This window comes from Orcinus orca, chromosome 5 (genome assembly GCF_937001465.1).
Source record: "Orcinus orca chromosome 5, mOrcOrc1.1, whole genome shotgun sequence".
NCBI classification, from domain to species: Eukaryota; Metazoa; Chordata; class Mammalia; order Artiodactyla; family Delphinidae; genus Orcinus; species Orcinus orca.
Window position 1 is genome coordinate 87,395,738 of NC_064563.1, and position 20,791 is coordinate 87,416,528.

General features: G+C 39.3%; 1 protein-coding gene across 3 annotated transcripts in view; it reads left to right on the plus strand.

Moving 5' to 3' along the window:
- The window catches only part of LSAMP (limbic system associated membrane protein), a 655,299-nt gene that overhangs the window by 624,790 nt on the left and 9,718 nt on the right, over positions 1-20,791 (plus strand). Inside the window, exon 8 of one of the 3 annotated variants that reach the window (XM_004278509.3) lies at positions 15,185-15,217. The exons of the other annotated variants lie outside the window; for them this stretch is intronic. Within the exon in view, the coding sequence (XP_004278557.1) occupies positions 15,185-15,217 (33 nt within the window). The remainder of the gene's footprint in view (positions 1-15,184; positions 15,218-20,791) is intronic. 3 annotated transcript variants of the gene reach the window in all.

The window sequence follows — 20,791 nt, forward strand, 5'->3', positions numbered from 1 at the left end:
TACCGAAATATCTAAGAAAAGCTGACTGCCTCACTGTGGTCATAACTATAACATGAGACACCTTCATTTAATTAAGTATTATATATTGTCATCATCTATGTGCAATCCTACCTTTCCCTCCTAACGTGTGAAGATGTCTATAAGCAGATGGTTGATGCAAATGGCTTGAAGGATTTTGAGCCAATTAATTTTCATAAGGTGTTCTGAAAGTAGGAGAAAGTCCCCAAGCTCCTTTTCTCTCCTCCCATCATAAAAAAAGAGAACTTTCCCTCCTACTTTCCAATAACAGGAACACATGTTTAATTTCAGCTACTTCATTGTTAATATCTCTCTTTGGCGGGTCTCCCCTCCTACCCCCTCTCTACATGGCCCATCAAGGTGACTGGGGATAAACAGCAGAGTTGCAGCAGGAATGCAGTCCTAAACCTCTTCAAGCTGTGATTAAAAAAACACAAGGCTCAGTAAATCAAATGTGTTTCCCTCGGGTTTCCTTCATCACATTGCTTGATTTTCTGCAGTGATAATAATAATACTGGAATTATACCAAAGGACAATTTATATTGTCTGCGGCCAATCAGAAATTTTCAAACTTCCTTTCCTCTTATGCCAAAAACAAAACAAAACAAAAAAATCAGGGTGCTTCCCTGCTCCCTAATTTAAAAGATAAATAAATAAATAATAAAATAGTGTGCCATTTTTTATCTGTTTCTGATAGGTGTTTTTTTCCATTAATTTTAATTTAGGTTTATTTATTCTGAAATGAGTCCTGAATTGCATATATTTTACATAACTACCCCTGACTACATCGCTGCAGAAAATCCACTGAATTGTAAAATGAGGAAAGAGCCAGCTCTGAATGTCTGAGGGAACTTTTCTCACTTTGTTAGTCTCAAGTCATTTCCTGAGGGCTCTGAATACTGAGAATCGGGTAACATTGCTCCCGTCTCCTCCCTACGCACAGCCCCTCATGACGGACGTGCACCAGAGATGCTCTCACATTTAGAAGGACCGCAGGTGCAGAATGAGGTGATGAAACCAGCCTCCCGAAGTAAAAATAAAGGGAAAGAAGAGAAAAGGACAAGAACAAACCACCGTTGTGTGTTTATCACCCTCAAGTGAAGAATTCCCTCGAGCTCAAGGCTCTCTGGCCACAATTGCTGCCACTTTAAAAAAAAAAAAAAATTAATAACCCTGGAATCTGTCTACCCTGTTTGCCTCCTATCTGATTATTTATTCCAAGTGAACAGCCTTTCCATTCACTAACCCCGTGTGGCTAGTAGGTTTGGGAAATGTTTGAGATTATCTTCCAGGTTCAGGCACTGCACTGGGTTTGTTCACAGCTGCTTGCCATTCCGTTCCTGTTTTTCCATTGATAAAACACATTGTGCATGGCTGGGTTTGCATGATTAATACAGCTGTCTAAAGCTCACTCTGAAAACAAAACACGCCCCACAATTAAAGTAAAAAAAAAAAAATTAATGTCCACAAACAAACCAGGCTTGCAGAAATCTGCACTCCTCCTGGCCTGCTTCCTCCCACAGGGAGACTGGTGTTGCTGTGGGTGTGCCTGACATCTGAACAGCCAGATTCCATCTCTAGAAAGAGGAGGAGATGTACCTGTCCTCAGCTGGCACTCCCAGGAATGGGTTCTCAAATCAGACTCTACTGGCAAGGAAGGAAAACAGGGAGAAAAATCCTACAAAGATCCCATGCTGTGAAGGTGGCTGGACTATATCCCTACAGCTTCATTTATTTTCTGTAGGATATAATCCCAGGGATCAATGAGAGAATACTTCTTTTCAGCTCCTTATTATAACGGCAGTTTTACCTTGTCTAATAAAAAATGGTAATATTAATAATAATAATAGCCAACATAGATAGTGGGCTTCTCATGTAATAGAGTTCTAAGGGCTTTTGCATGTATTAATCCAATTAGTCCCTACACCCCTAGGAAACTAACATGCACCTTCTCCTACACTTTTAATCATCAGAGTACACCCAAATTCCAATCTACTCCTTGCTGCCCCCAGGCACATATATAAATCTATAGTACATTATAAATAACCATTTTGTATGCATTCATGGTCATTAGATATGTATTAGATATACCTGTCTAATGAACTTTAAACACTCATCTAATTTATTTTATGTATTATAATTCTTATAATATATAATACAGTTGCCTTACAATCCATACACTTTTACAAAGTCCATTTCCAGACCCATTCAACACACAGAGTTGTATGCCCAACTCACGCAGAGATTTGAAAGCTTCCATCTTTAAAAAACATGAGCGGAGCTGTCTGGCATTGGCACATCTAATTTCACACACTTATTCAGGCTGATTTACATACACACCTCTATTAATCATGGATAATTACTAGCATTGTTCTCTTTAATTCAGTTTTTCCAACTGTGAAATGGGAAAGAAATTATATTTTTCATGCCTACAAGCTCAAATGGTGTTTTAAATAATATATAAAATAGAACTTCAATTTCCTAGAAAGAAAGCATATTGAATGCAAAATGATCATATTCAGATACACATATGTCTTATAATTTTTAAAAATGTACTTAGAGTTAAAGATGTACTTGTATCATGGGTCACGTTGCCTGGATATTAGTTAGATAAAAGTTCGGTTTGACTTCATTATAGTTTGACGTATTTCGGATTCTAGGGATGTCTGAGATGCCCACACTGCTAACAAGTTTAAATAGAGAAGTATCCCAAGGTCAGAGAAAGAAGATTTTCATTATTTTTTCACCACCATCATAATACTACACTTAAGAGGAGCTGCCAGGTACACAGTTCCCTACTGTGTGACACACACTCATACACTCATGCACTTGCTGTCGATGCCCGTATGCACATTGCCACCTGTCAGACTAATCCATAATGATCAATCTAAAGAACCTGCCCTTTATTTCTTCTCAAAGGTGTAAAGCATGTCCTAGGAAAGCCTTCAGTGTTTAAGTACATTTCTCCTTTCCCACTAGGTGATGGAAACAAGGGTCTTGTTTTTTTTAATAGAACTTAGGTAGCCACGTCAACACAAATTTACAGCAGAATCATGGGCCCTGATTAACACAATGAAGATGATTAAGAGTTGACATGAATACCTGACAACCACCCTCTGACTCCTTTAACGGGAACAGGAGTCTGACTTCCTCCCGGTCTATCCCAAGTGGGATATAGTTGTGCCAGTACTTCACCTAGAATCAATACTGCACCAGCCAATTCAACGATTTAGACCCAAATGTAATAGGTAGCCCAAACCACTGATTTAGACCCAGTTGTAACAAGCACTTTCTCTGTTGAATCCACTTCTGTGTTTTGCTCTTTCACCTTTTCATTCTTCCTTCTGCCCTGTTTCCTAAATGGTTCTTGTTCTCTCCCTGTTAAAATTTTCTAGCAAGAATAATTCTGAAATTTATTCACGCTCTTATTTAAATGTCCAACAGAAGCTTGGAAGTGTTACCTCTCTCAGAATTTACATTTAGCTTCAAGCTAAATGGCTAAAAATCCTACAGCATCAATTTAAAGGAAGGAGAATTTTTAGCCCTGGGACTCTTTTCTGATGCCTTTTCCTATTTTCCTAGTCTGGATCTGCCTACATCAGTCAGCCTTTCCTGGTGATCTCCCTGTATTTATGCCTTGCTGTGCTATTTAGATTTCTAGAGCCAGCAGGGACTTGAAGATGAATATTTTTTTTTTTACATCCAAGCTCCCACTAAATTTTAATTTGATGGAAATATTTCTCTTCTATGAGCTATATGAGAAAAAAAAATATCTTTCAAAGTAACAATTACATTTTGGGATTAAGTTGGAGTAATTGACAGTCTTGTCTTTTTAATTAAAAGAAAGAAAGCCGCCTAAGAAGAGCTCAGTGAGATTTGCAGCAGAAAATGTTAGCATGCTGCCCCAAAGGGGGAGAAGACCAGGATCCTGAATGGACAGAAAGTGCTGGTGCAGGTCCCTCTGGTCTTTAGAGAGCTCGCCTCGGTGTTTGCCAGAGTGTGACATTTAGCAGGAGGTAGCAGTGTGCTGTGAGGAGCGTTGCTGGGTGTAGCCAGGAAGGAGGTCCTTTCACTGGAAGCTTCGCTCTAGGTTCAGAGACATGATACGGATCAAGAGTCCTTAAAGGAAGTGGCACTACTTAAGAGTTAAAAAAGAAAGAATACATATTCTTCCAAGAATTCAATCATCAATGCAGTCTCAGCCCCTGACAAATTTCATAGTATAGCCCTGCAAACATATAATCTTTAATTTTCGTCTGCCCCGTGGCTCCCTCTTTCCTTTTCACCTGAATTTCTTATTCCTGTTATCTGTATTACTTGATCTTCTTTTTCTCTACATTTTCCACCATATTCACCTTGCATTATGCATACACTCTCTCTCTGACATCCTTCAAATAAAACCATAGAAAAAGTTTTGATGTTGTTAACATTCACTTCTAAACACTGGTTACCAGCCATGCAAGCACCACAAAGCCATTATCCCATCTATCTGGAGGAAACATCTACTTCTGAAGAGGCAAGATACAAATTAACCTTAGTAACAACTTCTCTTACACAGTCACTCCGTCCCCACAATGTTCTTTCATCAGCACAAGTCATTTGTATGTATTAAACAAGCACTTCCATAAGGGAAAAAAATCAGCTTAAGGGGTCCCACCTTACATCTCCCCTTGTATACTGTGGTGAAGAAACACACCTGCCAAGTCAGAACACAGCATAACATAATGAGTTTGGAATTCCAACTTAAGGTGTTCATTTGTACACAGATATATGATGGGAGTAGGCAGACCACTCACTAGGACTCCACTGTGAAGTGTCCGCTATAGCCACCGCAAATCAGTAGGGGGGAGAGACCTTACAAGTCATTTATCATGCTTCCTAATTGGACCCTGGGGAGTCAAGCACTGCCATAGTTGACTGCACTATTTTACTCATCACAATGCTGATTGTAAAAGAAAACACTTCCGACATCTCTGTAACACATGTGTACGTTTCAATACCTAGACATTACCATTAACAGAGTGTCTTTGCTATAAATCACAGCTATCAGTCCATTCTACTTTATCTGCCCCATACTCACAAGGGAGATTCTGCCTCAACCACTCACGTTCCAAACCTTGCAGTTCCGGTAGGACTTTTAACTGCCTAAGAGGATATTGTTTGGGGCAACAGTAGCGTCCTGTGCTTTCAAAAGATAAAAAAAAAAGCAGTAAGAGATACCTGGGCCTTGAGATAACTGAGCACCCATTCTGGGCATCATCCCATCCCCTGTAGCCCGCACGGCACCAGCATCCCCAGCCATGTTCTATGTTGGAAAGTCTCTTGGCCATTCTAAAGCGCTTTCTCAATTGTCCATGTGAATGTTTGGAGGGCAGAACCGACTAAGAAAAAAAGGAAAGAAAGAAGGAAAAGCAGTAGCTTGCACTTCTCTTTGTTGAATCGCAAGTTAGGGAGTAACTTGGGAGATTTTTTCTCTTTTCTTCCCTGGAGTTCCTGAATACAGGTAAGTTCACTGTTGAAAGCTGCTTACTTCGTGTGGCAGTGCTGAAAAAGATGGCATGCGCTCATGCAGTGGAGGTTGGTCTTCCCTAAGGGTCAACCCTCCCATTCTGTCATTAAATGAATAGTGTCGCTTGTTCTGCATTTAGATGTACTCTCCACTTGCTTTTGCTTTGTAAAGTTCCTTTTAGAGTCCATGTTTTCTTTTCGTCTGATTTCTAACCATGAGGAACACAAGAAATAAACTTCATTCTCAATGGGCAGTGCACACTAGTTTCTGGCCCAGATGAAGTTCATTTAACAATACACGATATTTTGATTACACTGTTCATTCCCTCAAAAAAAAAAAAAAAGTACTATCCTAGTACTTTTTATGTGCCAAGCTCTCAGCTGGACCTTGGGAAACACTGTGGAGAGCAAACCAGACACGGCCTCAGCACTAATAGAGCTTACGGACCAGACGGGGCAGTAGATCAGATGAATTAAGCAACTTTGCTATGTTGAGGAAACCTGTGTGGTATATGGGGAGCACAGAACAGGGGCACCTTAGCTAACCTGGACTGGTCAGAGAGGCTTCCAGGTGCAAGTGAAGTTCAAAATTAAGGCAGAAAGGAGAGAAGGGAGAGAGGAGCAGAACATCCCAGGAATGCAGAGATCTAGAATCCAGAGAGAGCTGAACAATATGGTCTAATGAATTTTTAAAATCTGAAAAAAAAATACATTTTTCCCTAATAGTGTCTTACTTTTCCTTGTTTGCGTCTGGCCTGTTTAAAAGAAAAGTGATAAACCAGTGGAGTTAAAAGAGAGGAGATGGGCATTTCTACCCCTGTTACACATTTAAGACAAGAAACAGCACCTGTCCGCCTGATTGTACAGATATGTACGGATAGCGTATACTGTGTGGTAGGTGGTGTTATAGAGGTGAGTTTCCTGGAGGATGCTGAGAGCCTATTATCTAGCAGAACATCTAGAGAAAACTTTCAGCCTCTCAACAAGGAGGTTTGATAGTAGGTTTTTATTTTAGTTGTAGGAACGGTCAGGTCGCACGGAGCCATTTGCGTTTTCCAGCAGCTGCTCTAGAACCTGGCGATGATGCTATGTTTGGAGTCGGTGACGCAGCAGGAATGACAGATAAATCACTGAGGCGTCCTGGCGCTCCAAGTAGTACAGTCACTGCGAAGGGCCCAGAGCAGAACCACCGCCTTCACCAAGTTCTGCCCTGCGGCGGTCAGTGCTGCAGATGCAGGCCCTAGGGTAACTCTGAGCATACCACCTTCTTTTAATCCCTTATCTTCCCTTATTTCCAATAAATAATCCCTTATTTCCAAGAGCCTTAACATCCCAGGAAATCTCACAAATTCACTTGTTATCTCTGCATTCAAATGCCATAGGCTAGTTACCTTGTTTCATGGTATTTGAATGTTTTTGATTTTGAAACTTGCAAAATGAAAACATATCTTACATGGATTAAAGACCATCTTGAATCCCTTAGAATTTAAATCTAAAATGTATTCTAAAACGGATCTGCAATTCACAATTTAGAGCATAGAAGTAGAGAGAAAGAAAACCAGACAGGAGGAAAAATCTCTAGAGACCGACCCAAACCTGTACTTTTTAAATCCTTTTTTAGCAAGTTAAATACGTGAAGGCACAAAAGGCTTCAAATATACATAAAATGTATATTTTTAAACACGGAAAATATAATCTACTTTGCCCCAACAATAAGTAGATTCAGGGCTGGGAGATAGCTCTTTATGAAATGTTATGATTGTTCTTTAATTCCATCGAGGGGCAAAGGCCACGATTTTACCCACAGGTGCAATGGGCATGTTCCAGGCACAAGGGCAGAAGCACGTGTTTCTTCTTTAAGACGGAAGGTTCATGTCTGGCCCTAATACCTTACTGATAGCTGATTCAAACAAATTTGCTTCTGGAGTTTTTCTATCTTACGCATATTTTCAGGTGGAGTGGCCCATGGAAACTCCTTTATTAAACTTAGCCCATTGGGCATTCTCTAACATTTTAATTCACTGATTATTAAAAATTAAACCTCTCAGGCTAAATAAGAAATCTGCAGGATTTGCGAAGGCTGACTTTGCTGTAAGAGACTTAATGAAACCCTCTCTTTATGTCAGGAGTGCTTAGTGAGTCTGTACTCTCTGGAACCATCCATATCACAACTGAGCAGAGCCCGTAGCAGTTAAAGTTAATTCGTGCATCTCTACTCACTCTACAGGGCAATTACTTCAAGCGTGCAGTCAGAAGGACCTCATAGACCCATATATTACATTTCTCATTGCATTGTCACTTCATGCTGTAAAGACGATGTTCCTTATAGAAGTCAGACCTCACCTATCTTAGCTTCTCTTTAGTTTTACTGTATGATACCAGCCAACTAAAAAGTGGAGGAAAACATTCATTCTCTTTGTAATGATGTCAACCCAAAGCTAAAGAATCAGAAATTGATTATTTTCTTTTCCCCAGATTTAGAGGTTTTTTAAAAAAATGCATTGATTTGTTTTTATAAATAGTTTTCCATTCTGATAATAAATGTTATGTATTCTCATTATGGAAGAATATGAAAATATATGAAACTATAAAGAAGAAAATAAAGATTATATATAATCTCTCTCCCCAGAGATAGCACCATTAATAATGATATAAACAAATGTTTCATCTGAATGTTGGAGCTGTCAGTGTACTGTGAAATATTCAGGTTAAAACACCTAACCTGTTCTCCTTTTTCTGCCCTCTCTGAGGCTGGGCCTGTTCCTGTGGCTTGCTCAAGGTCACAGAAGAGGCAGGTCCAGGAGCAGTGTTCCTGCCCCCAAGCCAGTGCTCTCTCCACAGGCACAAGCGCTCTCTCAACTCTTCCAGGTCCTAAGTCAAACCTGACTCGTTTTACAAGCGATTTCCCTTGTGGATTTCCTGGAGCAAATTCCCTCCAGGATTTCCAGTAAAAGTCCTCCTTTCAGATGTGGGTCCTCCTACGCTCTCTCTCTAAATTGGGGTATTAATACAAATTTGTCTTTTTTGAATGAAATGACCTTTTATTGTAAAAATATTTTCTCCAATTCTCTTTAGTATCGAATGTTTAGTTAGTAGAGGGTTGGTTCACTAATTGATGAGAATAAGGAATGAGTCTCAATTATTTTACCATATAATGAGAAATTATGTCAGCATTAGTTCTGATTTGGCTTTACTCATTCATTCACCACGGAGCTCTCACCATATGTCTAAGGTGGCAAAAAACTTGGTAAATCATTCATATCTCTGACTCACTCCAAAACAGCATCAAACATCTGAAGTTCATTCCTGGTCGCAGTCAACTCTAAGAGGAAAAGCCCCTAGGAGCATTTGAAAGTCAAGTGTCGGATTCCTTTCTGACCCAAATCTAGCTAAGGGGGACGCCAACTTCCTTTCTCAAATATTGATGACATGTTAAGACTTTTTAATTTTCCCAGCCAGTTTGATGTATTTCCCTAGTAGTCAGGATTATGATCAACCTATGATATAACTAAGAAAACAGGAATAATCTTAAATGTTGACTCTTAGAACCATTTCTGTATGTTGGCTTTTCCCCTGAACTAGACGCAGAATGATTACTGTGATTCTCAGAGAACATTACTCTAGAAATACTAGGCATTAGGGTTTACAAAAAGTGAATATAGTAAAAGAGAAAATTTAAAACTCTAACAATCCAAATAGAAATCATAGGCATATCATTTTCCTATGTAAAAAGGAAAATAATAATAATATGTAAGTAGAAGTGCTAACCCCTAAAGCCTCCAGGTAGAGCAGAGAAACCATTGAGAAAGAAATTAACGACTTTCAGAGTGTGGCTTTGAAAATTGAATTAATAAAAATGTCCCCCTTTTAAGCTACTATAATAAAAGATTTTATTTTTCAAAACCTTGACCAAAAAAAAAAAAAGAGCACAAAAAATCATAAATTCCCACGGAGGACACTTCACAAATGTCATGCTTCAGGTCCTCAGCATCAGTGAGGGAAGAAGACGCATCACGTCGAATATTCTTATACATTAATTTCATTAAATTTCTTAATGGTTTTAACTCTGTCCCTCGCTTACTTTTCCCAGGCAACTGGAGGATTAAATCTGTTGAATTTGGACCCTCTGTCTCCCCTGAACATACACTCTTATTCATTCTGGCCCAGAAAAAAAGTGCGATTAGTTATTTTAAGTCCTCTAACATGTCATTTTCAAAACTGGGACATATCAGAAGATTGGCCTCATAGAAAGAGTCGTGCCATATGCAACAGAGAATGTCTCCTTGCTCAAATGGCTGTGGTGTATTGAAAAGTGAGCCGTTTACGTTCAAGTAAATACCCTGGAATTAGAACAATTGCACGAACAGTATAAACCGCTAAACTCTACATATCCTACCTGTGAATTAGAATGAATGCTTATAAGCATAGGATTAGAGATAAGTTGTTAAGAGTCAAAGTACTGAAAATCAATTCTTCTCCTCATGGATTCGTTGTACCCTCACCTCCTCTCCCACATAAAATTCAAAGAAGGCAAAATGCCAAAACAGCTCATAAATATAGATACGGAAATTTCCTCAGGTACTAAGGGAGTTACCAAACTGTAAACTCTAGAGCTTCCAGTGAAGCATCCCTCACCTTCACAACACTCATACTAATTACAGAGAGAGAGAGAGAGAGAGAGAGACCTAATTATACCACATAATGGCAGATGAGAGGAAAGACTAAATCTTCTGGCCTTTGAACAAAAGAACATCTTGGGTCTTTATTTTCTAAGGTTTAAATTTCATGAGTTCTTAAATAAAGCTTAGCCCTCCAGAAAATTTTCTACCTGCCAGGGATTTGGGGACTAATGAAAGGACCTCCCAGCCCCATATGGTTCTTTAAATGACTGTGAATTCCCAACAATAATTTTGCCTTCGTGTTAAGGCATAGTGGTTTCAGAGAATAAAATTTCCCCCTACCTAGAATCTTAGGGAGGGCAGCTCTTAAGGTATTGATTGATAAATTCATTCACTCAGTCACTCATTCATTTATTCATTTATGTACTCAGACACTTATTCAGCAAATCTATTGAACACATACTCTGTGCTAGAGAAATAGTGAGCTGAGGCTACAGTAGTGAACAAGGAAGACATTGTCTATGCCAATGAGAAAAGCCCAGTCAGCTCTTTCTGATGATGCACGTTTGTATAACACGGCTGGTTGTAAAGAATCTGGAAGTTAAAAGTCAAAGACAGATTACCATAAATAAATTTGTCAAGGCACTTGCTTTTTCTGGTATTAAATTATTTTTCCCATTGCCTCCTTGTACGCCTTCATCAGGAGCTGAGATCTAAGCATATGACAATAATGCTTCCGCAGAAGTCTAGAACTGCCTCTGTACTAGAACCCCCCAAAATTTTGTCCATTGTATTGCTGCAGTAGATTTATCTTTTTATTTTACTATTTAGACTGGCACTGCCATGCTTACTTTTTAAGTGTGTTTGCTAAAGCAAGATCGACGTGTGTTGAGAAGTCTTCGAGAGGCATAAAAATGGTAGTTTCAGGTATATTCTAATGGGTATGTCCAGGGAATCCCTACAGAATTGGTATCCCTGGCAAGGCAATTTTACTCAAGAACCTGAGATTTCCTTCACGTTGGAAAAGAAAGAATAATTGTCAGTTGTTAGGGACCAAAGAAAATTTTTTTTTCTTGCCTATAATAGGAGACTCCTTTTTGCAAATAACATTTCATGCCTGCTCTGGAAAAAAAAAAAAAAATTCTTTCTCACTACTGCCACCTCGTGGACAAAGGTGATTTACTTTAGACGGCGCAAAGGAACATGTCTTAGTATTACCACAAGATGGCAGCATACAACCAAGTTTTCAAAGAGCCCCGCTCAAAAAAGTCCGGGATTTTGCTCCTCAAAAGAGAATGTTCTATTCCAACAGAAGAGGATGAGTAGGAAATAATTGTACAAAATAAGCACTCTGTTCCCTTTTTCTAAGTACAAGTGGAATTCCAAGTGTTAAGATCATTAGTATTTCACAAACTAGTTCATTTATTGCAATAGGGAAGACTTCCTAAAATTTAACTGGTAAGCTAGTTTGCTTTTTAAAGATATTTTAAACAAGTGTATATTTTTGTCTGAATTTTTGTGACATTTTCTTCATAGAGTGTAGTATTTGAGTAATGTTTTTAAAATTATTTTGTTGAACTCTTTTTAATTGGTTAGTAGGGTAGTGTCTGTTCCCTAAGAAATCCATTTAGGACATATAAACTTTTGCCCAAGCCTGTGCCAGTGACTGGTTAACCCATTGCTAGTTTTCTCCTGACCAAACTGCTGCCTAATCAGCCTGCATCCCTATCACTTCAGTGTGCTAGCATTATTTTGTTTTGTTCATCCATAGTGTTGCAGATTTTTAAAAAGAAAATTTTTTTGAAACTGTACTGCTATGGCTTACTTTTAAGATCTGTTGTTCTCTTTTTCTGCCAAACTTTAACTGACAATCTTTCCTAGAAGGGATTTTTACCATAAACCTGACAACAATAACTCTTATTTATTGAGCATTTACTATGTGTCTGGCAGCATTCTAAGCATAGTATGATAATTAATTTAACCGATAGAATAAATTTATAAGAAGCATTTGATTAAACTTATTTTACAGTTGATGAAACTGAGGCAAAGAGAAATGAAGTGATAATTTATAGCTTAAGCAGAACTATTGGTTTCCCTGCTTGCCCAGGTTCCTGAACAATTGCTTGGAATTATTCCATGAGGCCCGGGATGGAGCAGGGAAAAACAAGTGTTCTTTACATGAAGATGATTCCATCACGGATCTAAGCCCCTTTGGGTGAAGAGCATCACTTTGTGACCTTGAGAGGTCCTTCTAAATTCTGAAGAATGATAAACCAAAAGGCTTGACCAAAGAAAGAAGTTGTACTTTGCACAGAGCAGAGCCAAACTTTCCCCAGTCGATATTGAGTCATTTAAATGTCCCAGTGATAGATAACCCTAGAGTTATATAAGCTATGCTTACTCAGCTTTGCTGTCATAAAAATTCCAGAAGGGTATAGTGAATAATGTTCAGAGTTTTGGCTGGAGAACCGGGAGCCCTGAACTTCAGTCTCAGCTCTGCCTCTTGCTGTTTGTGTGACCTTGGAGAACTGATTAGCCTCTCTGGGCCTCAGTTTCCTCATATCATGATAAGCAATTCTCTACAGTGCCTTTTCCACAAATTTTAAGGTGATATGCTGATTTCAAAGAAAAGTGGTGAGATCAGGTGTTATGAAAGAAAACAGGTGTCAGCGTGTTTAATATACAGTTGAAACGTTAGTGGTCCGATGATCAGTGTGGTCAACAGGTGGAGACTGGCGTTTTATATCTTGATAGAATCTTGCTTCACTTCTAAGGTGAGAGAGACATCAGTTGCTGGCTTCTGCTAGGAGAGGAGCATAAATCTTGCTCCAAGCTTCTGAATGGACTTCCATCCCGCTACAAGTAATGGACTAACTCTTCAAGGATAGAAGGGCAGGTGCCGATGGACTTGAGTGTCTTCGGAAGTGCACCGGTACTCATGGTATAAAAGAACATTCACATGGGGCTCCCCACCAGCCCCCACTCCACACCTGACCAGTTTAGGGAAACTGTCCTTAGATGCACACACAGTCCAGCTGATACTAGTTTTGCTAACGCTGCATTGTAGCCAAACATTTTCAAGACTTCAGACACTAGGATAATTGTGCCCTTCTTCTTGGCATCATAAGAATGCTAGAAAGCACCGTGCTGTTTGAGAGCTTCTCGTTGTGGTCTCCTTTGGACGGGCAAATGGAAAATCGGGGAGGGAGAGGTTTAGTAGATTGCTCTGAACCTCAGAAGCTTTGCAGACATGATTCTGAAGATCTGACCCCTTTGTGCTAAATCAGAGAATAAAGGGTTCAGCTACTCAGTTTCTCTGTTGTCTTAACAGAGTCTCAGATCCTCTGTTAGGAGGATGCCTGGCATACCTTTATTTTTCTCATACTTCAGTGATTCTGCCCGTTCTGTTTTGGCCCATTTTGCACTCAGAGTGCCGTCGTGCATTTGCTGTGCTAAACAGGGAACAGTAACAGACTCAGCCTCTGCTTCCATGGAACTCAAAGTTCACTAGTGAAGGTAAGCATTAATCAAAACCTCAGACAAATGCATTTGAAATTAAAACTAAGATGAGTGTTATGAAGGAGAACAGAGCTTATAACAAAGGGACATAATTTTACCAAGGAGTCAAAGGAAGACATCTCTGTGGAATCTGTAACTGAAGTTTGAATGATGAGTGGGATTCCTAGCAGAGATATCATTAAGCCATAGGCCCCACAGCAGAGAAAACATGGTACCATGGAGCATCAAGACGGCTTGTGGGCTGGAATGCAGAGATGATAAACATTAATGAGGCTGGAGGGCTGAAAGGGCAGAGCCATGGATGTCATGCTAGGGATGTTAGCCTTTATCCCGGAAGCCATAAGAAAGCATAAACAAGTTTCAAGCAGGACGGTGAGGAGACTGGATGTCCAAATCAAAATCATCTCTTTGGCTTGAGAGTCCAGGTCACTTAGTGAAGGCATGCCGTTCAGGGATGCAGGGCTACATGCTGATCTTCAAAGAGAAGAAAATCCCTATCCAACAGCCATGGTTTGGGCTCCTATATCTGAGCAGTCATTCAGCTGGTCCTGAGATTCAAAGTATCCTATGGAAATGTTCCATATTTACTCCTAGAGATCTAAGTACTGTGGTTTAATTGATAAGGATACTTAAAAGGGAAGGCAAGTATTTGACCTATAGAAGCTCTTCCAACCCTGAGATTTATTTATACACTCGACAAATATTTATTGAGTACCTGCTGCATGCCGGGCTCTTATCTAGGCCCCAGGGATACAATGGTTGACAAGACATGCACTGTCGCTGCCTTCATGGCACATATGTTCTAACAGAGGAGATCAGCTCTGAACAAGCAAATAAGTAAGTGTATGACATGATGCCAAGTAGTGATCGGTGCTCTTAATATTAGTAAATCAGGGTAAAATAATAGGAAGTAACAGAGGATACCATTTTTGAGAAGGTGATGAGAGAAATCCTTCCTGAGTTGTTGACATTTCAGCAGAAACCTGAATGAAGTGACTGAGTAGGCCAGGCAGAGGTCTGGGGAGGAACACTCCAAGCAGACGAAACAGCAAGTGCAAGGGTTTGAAAGTTGGAATGGATCGAGTGTATTAGAAGAAAAGGAAGAAAGGCGAAGGAAGAAAGGCAATTGGCTTGAGGAAAGCAAACCGGGAGCAATATGGTAGAATGCGGTCGGGGGCCAGACACATCCTATCGTTCCCCTAAATTGCGGTCAAGTGTACTTTTACATGTCATACTCAGAGTTCTTGTACTTGTCTGCGCACATCACATGTTACATCAAGTATTCGTAGTTGCAAATTGTTTTTGCCACCTCCAACTGCACAACATTTGTTCCAACAAAACAGTCTCTTTCCATGTGCCTTTCTTTCCATCTCTACCCATATATGTTCCTCTGAGAGTGTTCTTCCCACCCTTCCTCTCATGCTCCTTTCAGTGGAGAGTACCAGACTACCTTTGTGCTTGTTCTCAATTGATGCAGAACTTTTTACCTGTTTTTGTTTTGCTAAATGTTTCCCTTTTAGAAATTGGCACCACCGTGCACTTCAAGCAAAAAGGTATGGTTCTTATTTCTGATTACCTTCTGTATGTTAAAATTAAGATTCTACAGCAATGCATCGGGGCCTTATACACTTTAGTTCATTTCAATAATCTGTGATAATAATTTCCATAACACATTTGCTACTATTTTTCCCAAATTGTAAACTTTCTCATTTGCGAAAAACAGCCCCTGATCCAACCCATGACCCCAATATTGCTTTTGAAAGCTATTCATTTTTAAATCTCTGGAACTGAGCAAGTTATTCCCCCTCCCACTTTTCTTAAGTGCCCATGGTTAATTCTTGCAGAGCTGCACTTTGGGAAACGTTCACTGCCCAATGACAGGGCTCTCAGAAGAGCCAGAGAGTCAACTTTACCATCCCTTGTTGGCTGTTCAAGTAGATATATTGCTAAAGGAGATAGAACAGGGTCTCCTAAAATGAAGCACTTGAGCAGTTAATATCCCCTCCTGCCTGAGCGTTCTCCCAGGTCTTCATATACCCTCACCCTGCTACACTATACCCCGGCTGCTGGGATATCCCAGTATTTTGTGCCCTCCACCTGCCCCACATAACTTCGTCAGCCACGTGGCATATAAGTTGTATACTTTCCCCTACAAAGACAGTGCCATCAGTTCAAAGCTTCAGGATATGGACCCTAAGATTCAAACAATTTGCCAATTCTGAGGTGTCATCTTCACAAAACCAACAGAAATCCCTAACAGTGTCTGTCCCCAGACCAGAGTCATGGAAAAATCTGTTTAGCAGACACCACCCTCCATAAATCTTCATGGCCACCCACTTGGATTGGTAATTGTCTCCTATGAAGATGTCTTCTTCTCTGAGTTTCAAAGGGGATGAGACTACCAAGATCATTCTCAATAGTGAGAACCTATTCTTGTGGTACTTAGAGCCTACCAGTGAAGAACCTCAGAGATTGTGGACACTTTGTTGGTTACACCCAGGAAAGGTCCAGCACCTTGTTTATGACCAGTGCTAGCAAGTCCTCACAGAATGCAGCAGGGAAGAGGTGACCAAAAATATGTACATAGGACCAAGATTATTTGGGGCAAGAAATATAAACTACCATTCTCTTCAGCCCTTCTTCCCTCTCCAATGCCATGATTATCAATTACATTTGAATCTTAAGTAGCTGGTGTTAGTAGAACGTAGTGATACCACAGAGCTTTGGTGTGGAGGGAAAAATAGGGCATAGGATTTTTTTTTTCAAAGACCAACGAGAAAAATTCCTCGTGTCATTCAAAGAAATTCTAAGTAGTGGCCTAAAATTTCAAAATTTTGCAAGTCAAAATATTTGATGCTGTTTTGATGGAAAAAATATGATAATCCCACTTCACTGTGAGAATACTTCAGCCTTACCCAAGACTCACTTTATAGAAAGAGGAGCTAATGCATAAAGAATTATGGAGAAGGAACCCAAATTTAATTCTAAGACACACGGGTCAAAGAAAATATTAATATATCCCCTCTTCCAATCTGCCCCAGCCTGGAAATTATAGACTGTCATCTCCAGTGGATTCATTCACGCAGAGAAAGCTGTACTGGCGGAGAGTGGAAAGCAGGTGGCGCCAAAGTCAGTCTTTTTCCCTTTAAACATGGCTCCCAGGACACTGAGGGGGGCCTCAGTCTAGGCCTCTAGATACTGAGACATTTAGGAGATTATTTTTCTCCTTTGCTTAACAGTTGTTTTGTATATCATTTATATTTTTGTTTTCTTTTTAGTCAGTCAATCCTTAGTAATTCTAAGAAGAATTCAAACTTAAATTCATCTGGCCCTTCTTTTCTTGTATGGCTGAACTATGTACAGGAATACAATTATAAATGACCTGGACACCTTAGTGGCTGGAAGAATTGCCCAGTGATCACTGAGGGTGTGGTTAATGATTATTTTGAATAAATCTGGTTCCAAATCCTGGAAAAAAGCTCAAAGTATTCAGGAGAAGCAACAGAAATGTTGGCCACATTGAATCACAAAGTGTCTCCAAGCACACGCTCTCTAAAGCAGGTGCTGAAAGATCACCTTGTCCTTTCCTTGAGATTTTACTGAAAGACAAATCAGTTGGTTTAGCATCCTGCATCAGATTTGTGAGGTAAAGACTTGCCCCCAAATTCTCAGATCCCGAAATTTCAGGATGTTTTATCCATCTTGCCCTTAATCACAAATTCCCTTTGATAAGCATTGTCATGGCAAAGTGTGGTCCGGCTTCGACCCTGATACAGAGTCTCACCTCTCATCCTGGCCTGGGGCTGAGAACCTTGACCTGGTGTGTTGACTCAAGATTCCCAATCCTGCGGCAGCTAAATTTCACACCTTCAGGTCAAACATTAAAAGCCTTGATCCGGTTCACAAACCAATGCCTTTGATTGAGGTATTTCATGCCTTTCTGTAATCCAGACTTCTAGAGTTAATAACAATAATGATAATGCTACTGCTTATTGAATGTTTCCTAGATAAACACATATACACATATAGGATGTGGCTAAATACCAAGATATGATTTTTGTCTGTTACATGAAAAACATGTAGCAATTTTTGAATTGTGGTTCTATTTGCGCATCTATTCTTAAGGCTAATTTATGTTTGCAGACTCTGGCTTTCATTATATCTGTCAGTATATAAAAGCACTTGCTGAGTGTGGCCATCTGGCGTGGGAAATAAGATTTATTATTTGCATTTCCACAAATAAGCAGAAATTTCATAACTATGAACTAAAACGTAATTAATGATTTTGCTGATTACTCTTCCCTGAAATAGCCATTAACTGAAATAGTCTCCTATGCAGTCATATACATGTCTGTAATTGCACACACATTTGTGTTGATTCCACAACTATCACCCGTTTACCCTTGTACTTTTTCAAGCCTATTTATTTTTTCTCAAAACCAATTATGAAAAGAGGAAGTCATATAAGCACATCAAATAGCTATATGAGAGCGCTTAATAAATAGTAATTGATAGAGATGAAAATATCTTTAACAGATCCACAAAATACATTTCAACTATGTAATAATAATTTTATTAGAGATAAAATTAAAGATTATTAGCACAGTTGTACTGGGATTCCCTATGTATAACATAGAATAGCATGTGAAAGTAACAGTGAATTTTCAATTATGTGTATTAAAAGACCTATAACATATGTGTATATATAAGTATGCATATAACAAATATACTTCTCTTGGTATCTGCATATATATGTGTGTACATACATTAGCAAGAGCGTTATATATGAAATGTTTATCTAGGTTCACATATGCATATATATTTTTCAATGATGGCATTTTTGTTTTTTCAAATATTTACTACCCTTCAAATAAAATGGTAACACTAGACTTTTCAGACTCCCCCAGGTACCACTCAACTCCAAGATGTCTGAAAGATAATCTAGCCTGTCCCAGCACTAAAAATGAGATTAATAGGCAGAATTGAGTCTTTCTGAAAACTTTCTGTTTTCATACTATCCCTAGGGCAAAACAAAAATCATTCTTGCTTAACCCCGTATGGCCTCAACTTGCGTGTAGACTTTGTTTTGGAAGCATCACTGACACACTAATCCAAACAAATGTGCCACAGAGCTCATGACATCTAAAGCCTAAAGAGGAATTAAAATGATAGGGAAACACATTGTCATCATGCCAGAAGCCCTGGGGAGTTACCGTTAAAGGAGCTGAAAGGTCCCAAAAGGCCAGAAAGAATGGGATGGGGGGAGATGAATTAGGAAGAACATTGAGTTAAGACTCAGAACACTAGGGCCTGGTCAACAATTACTAATCAGGTGCTTTGTGCAGGATGTAAAATCTTCCTGAACCTTAATTCCTCAGGAAAAGCGTGAACCTGAAGGTAGCTACAGTGCCTTTTATTAATAGGATCCTACAGCCATTCAGAAAAATTAAATCGATTGAATATTTACATTGTTTATTCTGTGTTTCCATAGATAAACATATAATAACACTCATTTTATCCTGGAACTATGCTGTTCAAACTTTGTATATATTCATATTTTTATATTAGGGGATATTTTTAATATTCTCAAGAAGGCATTCTAGTAAAAAAATCTTCTAATGAAAATCATTTTTTCAAAGATAATGGATGCCTTCCTGTTGTTTTCGTTGTTCTGGGCTACTGTTTTAAACAAACCCAGATTTTATTTGCCGAATGTTTGACAAGGGACTCACCAGCACCCCTTCACTGTGTAACCTCACTGTGCAGTGGTGACAGGCGAAGTCTCTGGAGCCAGCCACCTGGGGGATCCCCAGCTCCTCTGCTTACTAGCTGTGTAAACTCGTGCGATGCATTTAACCTCTCTGTGCCTCCCTTATCTCACTGTAAAACAGGGTTCACTAGAGTACCTGCCTCATAACATGCTTGTGTGCTTGTATCTGTAAAGCATTTATAACAGTACTTGTAAGAACTGCTACATAATTGTTCCTTGGTTGTATTTGGTTGTTGTTGTTCCTATTATTATTCACATAAAACATAGATAAGAAAACATTTTTGAGTTCAACATTTTCTGTGTTATTTACATCTGATCTGGTATGTTTGTAGACAATTTTGGAAACGTTTACATACCAGAGAATGCTTCCATTGCATTTGCAAACCATCATAGGTTTAAACACACACACACACACACACACACTCATTCACACGTATTGATCTCCGTATGTGCCCTCAAAACTTCCAAGTGACACATAATTACAGTGACACCAATTTCTCTTTTGAATGTCATTGTCTAAGCATACAGTCTTTTTTTTAATTGATTTTAATTTTTTTAACATCTTTATTGGAGTATAATTGCTTTACAATGGTGTGTTAGTTTCTGCTGTATAACAAAGTGAATCAGCTATATATATACATATATCCCCATATCTCCTCCCTCCCACCCTCCCTAACCCACCCCTCTAGGTGGTCACAAAGCACCGAGCTGATCTCCCTGTGCTATGCAGCTGCTTCCCACTAGCCACCCATTTTACATTTGATAATGTATATATGTCCATGCCACTCTCTCACTTTGTCCCAGCTTACCCTTCCCCCTCCCCATGTCCTCAAGTCCATTCTCTACATCTGTGTCTTTATTCCTGTCCTGCCCCTAGGTTCTTCAGAACCTTTTTGTTTTTATAAAGATTCCATATATATTTGTTAGCATACGGTATTTGTTTTTCTCTTTCTGACTTACTTCACTCTGTATGACAGACTCTAGGTCCATCCACCTCACTACAAATAACTCAATTTCATTTCTTTTTATGGCTGAGTAATATTCCATTGTATATATGTGCCACATCTTCTTTATCCGTTCCTCTGTCGATGGACACTTAGGTTGCTTCCATGTCTTGGCTATTGTAATTAGAGCTGCAATGAACATTGTGGTACATGACTCTTTTTGAATTATGGTTTTCTCAGGGTATATGCCCAGTAGTGGGATTGCTGGGTTGTATGGTAGTTCTATTTTTAGTTTTTTAAGGAACCTCCATACTGTTCTCCACAGTGGCTGTATCAATTTACATTCCCACCAACAGTGCAAGAGGGTTCCCTTTTCTCCACACCCTCTCCAGCATTTATTGTTTGTAGATTTT